Source organism: Tupaia chinensis, unplaced genomic scaffold (assembly GCF_000334495.1).
Source record: "Tupaia chinensis unplaced genomic scaffold, TupChi_1.0 Scaffold000557_1, whole genome shotgun sequence".
Taxonomy (NCBI): domain Eukaryota; kingdom Metazoa; phylum Chordata; class Mammalia; order Scandentia; family Tupaiidae; genus Tupaia; species Tupaia belangeri.
In genome coordinates this window covers 2,200,838-2,212,417 of record NW_006160069.1, presented here as the reverse complement: position 1 = coordinate 2,212,417, position 11,580 = coordinate 2,200,838, and the positions used below count along the sequence as shown (strand labels likewise).

The window sequence follows — 11,580 nt, the reverse complement described above, 5'->3', positions numbered from 1 at the left end:
GAAATAGTCTACTAGGTTTTTTTTTTTCCTTCCATGTGAAAAAAAACTCAGAGACAGGCAATTGGGAGCTATCATGACCTCTCCAGCAGCTACTGAGGGTAAATATTCTGTCAAACTCATATCTCCTCTGTCCCTAGGATTTAGCCCTTGTCCTCATGATCCAACGTGGAGACTAGAACTCAGCCACCACACCCATAATCCAGAAAGGACAGAGTGTCAATGAAATATAAATAAATAAATAAATAAATAAATAAATAAATAAATAAAATAAAGCTGAGGCAAAGCAAGTAAAACAAATGATTTTATTTGCACTAGGATTAAGACAATCACCCGGCCACCAGAAAACCCAAGTAGTTCCAAGTATTATGTACCAACATGTCACAGATTTCAAAGTGGTTTTCAAAGACAAAGCTGTGAACGGTGGCAGTGGAGTGGGAGCAGCAAGGAGTCTCTCACAGTAGTGATCAGCTAACTTACGTGGTAAGAGAAGCAGAAAGAGTTCACCATCATTTGAAATCACTTTGCTCAAACAATGGGCTCCTAAATTTTTGATTAAACAAAGGGGAGAAAAAGTAGAAATAGAATGATCAGGTGATCCAGCAATCCCACTATGGGATATATGCCCAAAGGAATATAAATCAGTATGTCAAGAAAAGGACTGCATTCATATGTGCATTGCAGCATCATTCACAATAGACAAAATGTGGAAATATCACGTAATCATATTAATCATGTAACAGATAAAAGGATTAAACAGATGTAAGATTTTACATGTATATACTTATATATAGAATGAAAATATGATTCTGTTTTAAAAAAACAGGAAATCCTGTCATTTTCAACAACATGAATGAAACTAGAGAATATATGTTATGTAAATATATAATATATTATATATTTAATAATGTAAATATATATTAGATATTTATAATATATATTGTAAATATATGTAATTTATAATATATGTTGTAAATATATAATGTAAATATATTATATTTACATTATATAGTGTATATATTTACATTATTAAATAATAAATACTGCATGATGTCACCTTTTAAAATTTTTATTTAATTATTATTATTATTATATACATTTGATTGCTATACATCATTTGGCTTGCAAACATGAAATACACCTCAGAGTAGTCCAGTTGAGAATACTATGCACATTATCATCAACAAGTAATAAACCCTTACTGTTTCCCACAAATGTCTTGCCATGATGTCACTTTTATATGACATCTTAAGAAACTCAAAGTCATAAAAGGAGACAGTAAGATGGTGGTTATCAGAGACTGGGAGGAGTGGGGAAAGGGAAGATCTTGGTCAGCAGGTATAAAGTTTCAGCATGAGAAGAATAATAAGTTTTAGTATTCTATCATACAGTCCAACGACTATAATTAATGACAATGTATTAAATATTTCAAAATAGTTTGAGGATTAAAACACTCTTATCAAAAAGAAATCATAAAATATTTGAGGTGAATGCATATACTAATTAGCCTGACTTGATCATTCCACAATGTATACATGTATTAAAACATCACATTGCACAAGACCAGCAGATGACATAATGGTTACTTGCTGGACTCCACATGGCCAACCATGGCTCAAGTCCTGGACCCAGCAGCTTAAAACTCTCATCAGGCACATGTGGATACATGCCCAAAACCTCGAAAGGAGAATAAAGAGGAGACTATGGTGTGGCCATCCCCTAGGATGTGATTTCTCACTTTCTGTCTCTCTGTCTCTCCAGCAAGTGCTCATGTCCTGCAGCAAAAATCTCTCAAAAAAAATTTCACATTGCATTCAAAATATATTCAATATTTATTTGTCAATTTAAAATTTTAAAAACTTCAAAAATTTTAAAGATATTTGTCACCCTTTTACCTTCTATAAAGGTATTTATGTATTAGTTGTGCTTTTAAAAAATCTAGTTTTAAACAATACTTTTACTACAGCATTTTATTTTTCAAAAATAGATTACTGGCAAAGACGTTTTTCCTAAAGTGGCAGCACACGGAAATAGTTTACAGTGATAGAATAGTTTTGTGCCTTTATTGCTATAGTGGGTAGATGAATCTGCATGTGCTAAAATGACGTAGAACTGTAGACACACTGTAGACCAATGTCAGTTTCCCAGCTTGATTTTGGACTCTAGTTACCAAAGATGGAACTTGGGTACAACTTCGGAAGAAACGGAGTAAAGGTACATGTACTCTGTACTATTTTTACAACTTCCTGTGAACTTGTAATTATTTCAAAATGAAGGTTTTAAAAAAAGGAAAAATAGGCTGTCCCAGAAAAGCATTCCTTCTAAAACAATACATTCTTCGTAATGTTTTCAAAGTTTTAAGATGCCAAATTCCTCAAATTAATAGCTTCTCTCTTTCCAGCAGTTTACAAAAACAAATTATGGATGTGCAGGAAAATTACTGTTTGATTCTTGTTTCTTTTAGTTAATAGCAGACTAAATAATGCTATACATTTTATATTTGCCACCTCTTTAATAACTAATTTACAATTACTAATGTGTGTCAAAGGACCAAGGACACCAAAATCATGACTTAATCCGAAAACTTCATTTACCACATTAGTCACACCTCATCGTTGACCTCAAGAGCAGGCACTTCTGCAGACGCTGCCAACAAGGAAGCAAAATGTGACTTATTTTCTACTTTCCTCTCTTTCAAAAAGGAATTAATGAATAAAAAAAGGCCCAAGTTGATATCTTAACACTTTCATAACACATACCTTGTAAACACTATGCCTGAGTAATTGGTCTTGATTGTTTCTAAAATATAAATTAAGACCTTCCATTTAATCTAATTAAGATTTTGAAAGTTACAATAAAAAAAGAGGTTTCAAGATGATTTAATTTTCTTATTTCAAATAATCTTTGATAGATATTTTTTTCTTAAAAAGATCCATTTATTAAATAGACTGCCATTCTGTAGTTACTATTAGCAACACATCTAAATAAGTCTCACATTCTGTTTTCAGCCTTACAATAAAGTGAAAATACCGTAGAGTTTATTAGAATTAATAATAGTACTATTTTTTTCACGTGAGTAGGGGAGAGTCTTAAAAAACATCTTCTGGAAAGTATAAATGCAGGTTCACGATCCCGTATCTGCACTTTGACTTTTCAGTTTTTTGAGGATTTCAAACTTGCAGACAAGAATCAATTGCGGCAAGAACTTGAATAAGCCTGGGTCTTGTTCCTAGTGTCTGTGAAATTCACGCGTGTTAATATTACCACCTTCACCACAGAAATGTAAATATTTTGGGGATGCTGTCCCACCTTCTCTGGGAATATCATAAAATATGCACGTGCTATATTCCCTTTATAAAAATCTGAAACTTCCTGAGTTACTAGACATGTCTGGTCCCAACAGTTTAGGGTAAAAAGGTGCAGGTCGGTGCTAGAAAAGTATGGGATAGCTATTCCAATAGCACTGAGAATAACAACTTACTTATTTGTTGGGTAAGTCTATAGCACAAGACTTGTGACAAGAAATTTAGGAGAGTCAGATAAGCACCAAGCTGACATTTTGTAAGGAGAGGGCTGAGGCACCGAGAGATGAGCAACTTGCCCAGTGTTCTCCAGCTACAACTGGAGCCTAGATGCCCTGGCTTCAGAGAATGGGTTTTTAAACCACTAAGATTGGTTTCTATAGACTTAACCCTGCACGCTTCCACAGTTAAATTGGAAAGAGCACGCACAGAACAAGAGACTAGGTCTCTGAGTTGAAAGCATGAAGATTTTGTGAAGGTACATATCCTTACCAATGAAAGTCCAGACTCCAGGGTACTGGCAGTCAGGCTCATGCTCCCCAAGTATGACATGGGAGAATCCTTTCATGGAGAATAAAAATATCTATGTGCAATAACCTGAAGAGAAGACTTCAAAGCCCAAATTCTGCCCTTGCACATCACCCCCCCAAGCAGCTATTTAGAGCCTCTTTTTTTTTTTTTTAAATAAGAGGAGATTCAAGGATCACCAGACATTTGAGGATCACATCAAACATGAAGGAGCTCAAAATAGGACAATCAATAAAAAGGAACCTAAACAGGACAGAGGAAATATAGAGTAGAGAAGACTTCAAAGCCTGTATCATTAGTACCTTCAGAGATGAAAAAATGAGCATCCATGAAAGCCAAACAGACATGATTAAAAAAAAAAGGGGGGGAGGACCTACAACAGAGAATAAGACAGAGCACCATAAGACAGAGCACCCAAAAAGTAAAAATATGACAGGTGAAATTAAGTGTTCAGTAAAACTTGGATGATAATATCAGTGAAATTTCCCAAAAAGTAGTTATTCTGGAGTTTGTTGTCTCTTTTTTCTTGCACCTCATTTAGTTTTATCACTATAAATATTCGAATTGTTTAACTGACATTTGCACAAATTCCATAGTATTGTCTGTAGATGATGAGGAATTGATGTTTTCCCTTGGGGGAGAGATATTTTCTTGGTTTCTCATATGTCTTGTGCCTCTGCGATGGTTTCTAGTCATCAGGTTAATTATAAGTGTCTTCCTAAATTTTTCAAGTTAATTCTGAGTTTCATTGGTAAGGATATGTACTTTCACAAAATCTTCAGGCTTTCAACTCAGAGACCTCCTCTCTTGCTCTTCTGTGAATGCTCTTTCCCGTTTAACTGTGGAAGCCTGCAGCGTTAATTCAAAGGTGAGCAGGAGGAGGTGGTCAGTGATCTCTCTGCTGCTCTACCTCCCCAGCAACCTGCACTGTTGTCTCTGGACTTGGATAATTCAGAGTTCTTCCAGTTTCTAGAAAACAGGTGCAGCTGGGGCTAAGTTGAGCTTCAGTTGAGGAATAGAGAAGGGGTCTTGTGACACGTTTCAAGAAACACTGAAGTTGGGACCAGCAGTTAGGGTAATGGCTATGTCACTAGACTCCCATGTAGTCGACTGCTGTTCGAGTCCCAGACCCAGTGGCTTAAATTCACACCGGGCACGTGTGCGTGCATGCCCACGATTCCGAGAGGAGAATGGAGGAGAAGGGATTGCAGCATGGCCATCCCCTCTGGGGGAAGCTTTCTCGCTTTCTATCTCTCTGTCTTTCGGGTGAGCGCAGGTGCCCTATAGCAAAATCCTCTCCAAAAAAAAAAAGAAAGAAAGAAAAGAAAAGAAACGCTGAAGTCTGAGACTTCCGAGACATGTGGCAGGGGATGAACCAGTCTCTCTGCAGGTCAGTATCCCTGCCACTCAATGCAGCCAGGCCTGTCACTGAGGCAGCTCTCCCAATGACATGAGAACCAGGCAAACACGGCTTCTCCAAGTCCCAATGAACACACCTGAGAGTTCCAGGACATGTTGAGGAGGGGAAGAGCCACACTCTATGGCGCTCCTCACACCACAAATGGCTCTCTGTGCAGCAAGGCCGGCCCGGCTGATGCCCTGATGGTGCCGGGACTGGGCCCCAGTAGGTAACAGGTAATACAAATTTTAATCGAAATGAAGGAATGTAATGATACTGAGAAATAGGGAAGAAAGTAGTAGAGAAAATAGCCAAGAAGTTGAAAATTATTGCTTTTGGAGAATACACAAATCATAAAGTGAAAATTTTCTTTATTTTCTCATATATTCTAGAGGATCACTATACATTATTTGAAAATGTGATATATTAAAATACAGTTTTACTTCATTGCAATTATTCTGTCAATACCAATATTATCCTGTTGATACTTTTCATTCATAGCGTTATTGTTAACTATGTTACCTGAACATTTCAACCTAGAACAATGTGGACTTCTTCACCCTTTTAAATAATCATATACTATTAATTCTGTACCGTATTTTTTTCTGTTGATCTCTTTTGCAGCCACTAAGATTTTTTCTTATTTTGCTGTCAACAACATTTTGATGAACATCCTTGCTACATTATGTGTGCACACGTGCTGTATTTCCGTAGGAAACATTGGTAGAAATGATACTGCCTGGTCGAAATCTACCTTTTTTTAAGTTTAATTTATTTATTGAAAGAAAGAGACACCCCCAACAGGGTCTTCATTCCGTGATCCTACTCTAACGCCACCGTGCCTGGGTCAGATGTACGCTCACATCTGACATACACAGGGAGACCTCAGGATACACACCAGGACTTCCCCTTGTGACCTCAGCATCATGGAGTGCTGTGTTACCACAGTGTCACTGTGGCTGGTCCAAAATTTGCATTTTGAAAAAGATTTCCTTAGTACTTTCAAAATGGTAGACAAAGGTAGATGTCTATAAGTCTTGTTACCTACAAATAATGACTGTTTTATGCAGTATTTTTTTCCCTTTTATTGCTAGGGAGCTCCTGTGCTCACCAGAGAGAGAAAAACAAAAAAAATACAGAGAGAAAGAAAGCGAAAAGTATCGCCCCAGTGGAATATGATAATGTCACAATCCTTTTTTCTTCATCCCTCCTTCCTGTTAGGATTTTGGCTATGCACCCATGTGCACCCAGCGTGTCTCTTACGCTGCTAGGACTTGAACTGAAGGTAGCCATGTATTATCTGACTCCTTTAACCAATGAGCTATGGAACAGGTCCATGCAATATTTTTTTCCATTTATGACTTTGTTGCAAGAGCTAAACTTTGTTGGATAAAATCATTAATAGTCATAGAAATAGAGGTTTTGCTTATATCATTTTTAATCTAATGGAAATACATGATTGACAATACTATTCTCTGGATAATAATAAAAATTTTATTAAAAGTGATATTTGATTGAGTTTCTTTGTTTTGCTAAGGAAAAAATTCTTGTTCTACAGAGAGTTTTAATCAGGAACACATGTTAAATTTTGTTTAATGTTTTGGCCTTTATTAAATTTTCATTAAACACATATACTCTCTAGGCCTAATAAATTATGTGCTGTTTAGGTATACAGCAGAATGATTTTCTAATTTATTATTTTACAGAGCATAGCCGGACAATTTAGTTTGTATGTATATATACATATAAATATATATATATATATATATACACATATATATACTGTGCTCACCAGAGAGAGAAAAACAAAAAAAATACAGAGAGAAAGAAAGCGAAAAGTATCGCCCCAGTGGAATATGATAATGTCACAATCCTTTTTTCTTCATCCCTCCTTCCTGTTAGGATTTTGGCTATGCACCCATGTGCACCCAGCGTGTCTCTTACGCTGCTAGGACTTGAACTGAAGGTAGCCATGTATTATCTGACTCCTTTAACCAATGAGCTATGGAACAGGTCCATGCAATATTTTTTTCCATTTATGACTTTGTTGCAAGAGCTAAACTTTGTTGGATAAAATCATTAATAGTCATAGAAATAGAGGTTTTGCTTATATCATTTTTAATCTAATGGAAATACATGATTGACAATACTATTCTCTGGATAATAATAAAAATTTTATTAAAAGTGATATTTGATTGAGTTTCTTTGTTTTGCTAAGGAAAAAATTCTTGTTCTACAGAGAGTTTTAATCAGGAACACATGTTAAATTTTGTTTAATGTTTTGGCCTTTATTAAATTTTCATTAAACACATATACTCTCTAGGCCTAATAAATTATGTGCTGTTTAGGTATACAGCAGAATGATTTTCTAATTTATTATTTTACAGAGCATAGCCGGACAATTGAGTTTGTATGTATATATACATATAAATATATTTATATATATATATACACATATATATATATAAATTTTTAAAATCAGAATCTGAATGATAGGTTAGTTAGCTTTCCTGGAAGAGATTCCCTAAAGGTTTATTACTTTTTTCTTATCTGTGAAAACAGAGGAGACTTATTTGCTTGACTGATTCAGGAAATTCTTTTTTCTTTTTTTCAACATGTCTTTCAGAATATTTTCAAAGAACCACATGTGATACAATCATGGAGCCGAATTGAAAGACTGAAGAGTTCTTCCAACCTGTTTAACACCGTACCTTTGTTCTTTCTTTATAGGGGCACTGCGATTGCTGGCATTGTGTTTGGGATCGTGTTTATCATGGGGGTCATTGCTGGGATTGCCATCTGCATCTGCATGTGCATGAAAAACAACCGGGGACCCCGGGTGGGGGTCATCAGAACCACTCATATCAATGCCATCTCCTCCTATCCTGGTAAGCAAAAGCGTGTTTTCCTAAAGGAAATCAGACTTTTTAAGTTTTACTCTCAAGAGTCACTGCAATAATCTCCAATTTATAGGGTATATCTAAATGCATGTAAACTGAAGCTTTAGCTTTGAATAAGAGATTACTTAGATCCAAGTAATAATATCCATCTTGTATTTGAAGATACTCATATTTTCAGTAGTTGTCTCATTGACTACAACTGCCAGTCAGCCAAAATTAAGATAAATAGACAATTCACACCCACTATGTCTACCTGACAGTGAGTTCTGACAAGTAATTATAGAGAAAATATAAGTTATATGTCTCAATAAACTGCCGTATGATTCAATAGGTATGTGTGTATATCTTGAGAGAAAGAATTGAAGAAATATTGTGCATGTCTTCATTATGCAAAGAGAACAGCTTTAACATAATATTAAAATTCTCAACAAAAATCAAAGATAGTACATTAATAATTTGACAGGTATTTGCTGAGACTGTGCTAGACATTCTACATGTGAATATATCGAGTACATGTGACTCCATAATAAAAGAGTGCATTAGTGTTAGATGATTTCAATGGTTCTAATGGTACTTTCAAAGTCTATCTGTACATGTGCAATTTGTCTTTTGAAAGGCAGGCAAGTTCTTTCATTTAATTTTTAGTATTTAGTGTTCTGCTATAGGGCATGGATACTCACCAGAAAGATACTGAGAAGGAGAGAAAGAGAAATCACCCCCCAGCAGGTGTGGCCTCCATTCACCTCTCAAGATTTGAGGCATGCACACACACATGCCCTGCATAATTTTCAAGCCACTGGGTGTGGGACTCAAACCACAGTCAGGCATGTGGGATTCAGAGCCTTAACTTCCACACCACCTGCTGGCCCAGGCAAGTTCTAAATCTAAGATACCCTTAGGAAGATATTTCCCCTCTACCTTCATGCCTCTTCCACAGTCTCTGTAGTAAAGGGAACTTCAACATGCAATCTGAACTATCTACCATTCCCTAATCCTTCTTTCCTCTTTTAACCTTTTCTCTATTACCAACAACGTGAGGGAACAAACTCAGATGAATGTGGGGGTGACCATTTCTCTTGGTTCTCTTTAATCAGTTCTTCTTCCTCTTTAATATCTTCATGTTGGAGTGCCTGGGGTCAGCCTTGTGTCTTCTTTCATACTGTATCTACACTTATCTCTGTGGATGTATCACTTGGCCTCGGGGTTTAAAATACCGTTAGTATTCTAATGCTTCAAAGTTAATATCTCCAGTGTTTTCTAAATTTCAGATTCACTTTTCCTCCTGCATGTCAGACAAACTGAATGTCTCCATTTGCATGTCTAATAAATATTTCAAATTTGTAACATGTTGAAAGCTGTATTACTGATCCTCCTCTTAACTTTTCTCTACCCACAGACTTTCCTGTTCTAGCTAATGAGATCTCTAGTCTTCCAGTTGTTCAGCCCAGAAACTTCAGCGTCATCCTGATTGCTCTCTTTCCTTGTACCTCAAACATTACGTACAAGCTCCCAGAACTTCTTGGCACCACCTTAACAACATATACTGTGTGTGAGAACAGCTGTCCATCATTTTCACAGAGACTGGCTCCTGGACTTCATAAATACCAAAATATGCAGATACTCAAGTCCCTTATATAAAGTAGAGTAGTATTTGCATAACCACTGCATATCTTCCTGTATACTTTAAGTCATCTGTATATTGATTATAATGGTTAATACAGTGTATCCATTCTGTAGTTATCCTACTATATTATTCAAGGAGTAATGGCAAGAAAAACATGTTGTATATATGTTCACTACATACTTAATCAATTTTTTTTTCAAGTGCCCTTGATCGAAGGTGGTTTGGATCTGCAGGCGCAGAAGCAGCGACACCGAGTGCTGACTGTACTTCTTACGATGAGAAATAAACACTGTTACTCCCTTGGAGGGAGTTGCACCCGCAGCTCTCTCCTCCATTACTGTGATAGCATCTTGGCTGGTCTATTCTGACCCAGCAGCCAGAGAGAATCTTTTTAAATAAATGTTAAAATCCTATCACTCCTTTGTTCAAACTCTTCTGATGACTCCCCATATCCCCCAGAGGAAGAGTCAAAGCCAGAGGCTTCTCACTTCATCCAAAATGCAAATTCTTTACCATGGCATTCAAGGAGCTGCATGATTGACTCTTTTTTAATCAGAGCTTCTTGGCCACTCTGGCTCCAGACACATCTTCCCCCTGCCTGTCTGTGAATACACAGGGCACACTCCCCATTTAGGGCTTTGTCTCGAACACCTACACCTGCATGTCAGCCAAATTTTTTATCCCAAGTCACCTCCTGCCCTGACCACCCTATTTAAGATTCTTATGTGTCTCTTCCTACAGCATCCCAACCCTCCTTATGCTACTCTTTCTTTTTTATTCTTCCTCTTCCCCTAGATTATTAACTCCACAAAGCAAGGGAGTTTTGTTCACCACTCTATCCCAGGCATTGAAGACCAGACCTGGCACCTAGTGGGTACTCAGCCAAAGTGGCTAAATAAATGTAGAACACAACTTAAAACAATATCTGGGGACCAGCAGTTGATGTAATGGCTATGTTGCTGGACTCCCATGTAATTGACCACGGTTTGAGTCCCAGACTTGGTGGCTTCAACTCATACCAGGCGTGTGTGCGTGTGTGCCCAAGATCCCGAGAGGAGAATGGAGAAGGGATTGCAGTGTGGCCAACCACCCAGGGGTGATTTCTCACATTCTGTCTCTCTGTTTCTCTCTGTCTTTCTGACGAGCTCATATGCCCTATAGCAAAAACCTCTCCAAAAATAAATAAATAAATAGAGAAAATAAATAAAAAATTAAAAAGAACAATATCTGATTTGTCAAATATCAATACTTCAGAGATTGACCTTCAATCCCACCCTGTAACATGTAGCTTTTACTCATTACAAAGCCAGTTCGCAATGTCAAATTCCCCAACTTGCCAAGGATATTGTAGGGGTTGGTATAAAGATGTTGGAACTCAGACATAAGGGAAAGGAGTAGATGGACTTATTTTTTATTCCTCACATCTGCCTATTTTTCCCTGAATCACCCTATAACCCAAGAGAAGACAGAGGATAACATTCTGTTTGCACATTTGCTTGATCAAAAACAAAGATGAAATAAAACTAATTTTTTCAATTTTTAAAATATTTTATGAAGCATTTTATATTTACTTCATCTTTCCGTAAATCCAAACTTTGAATAAAATTAAAAGACACAAGATGTCACAATGTAATGTGAGGTCAGATGTTTCCTTGAGTTGGAGGTTTCTATTCTGCGCATGAGAACATGTTTTCAGAACACCATAGTGGTATCATTTATACTGGCAGATACAGAGGAGCACTGCATTTTCAGTAAATGCATTGTTCTGGGAACTGAGCAATGCAAGAAACATAACGAGCCTTATGCTGGAAACAGTTTTACTGCAAAAAG

At 36.7% G+C, this 11,580-nt stretch overlaps 1 protein-coding gene across 1 annotated transcript in view; it reads left to right on the top strand.

Annotated features, from left to right (window-relative positions):
• CYYR1 (cysteine and tyrosine rich 1) overlaps window positions 1–11,580 on the top strand; it is a 121,628-nt gene that overhangs the window by 97,969 nt on the left and 12,079 nt on the right. Inside the window, exon 3 of the mRNA XM_006157708.3 lies at window positions 7,957–8,114. Coding sequence (XP_006157770.2) covers window positions 7,957–8,114 — 158 coding nt within the window. The remainder of the gene's footprint in view (window positions 1–7,956; window positions 8,115–11,580) is intronic.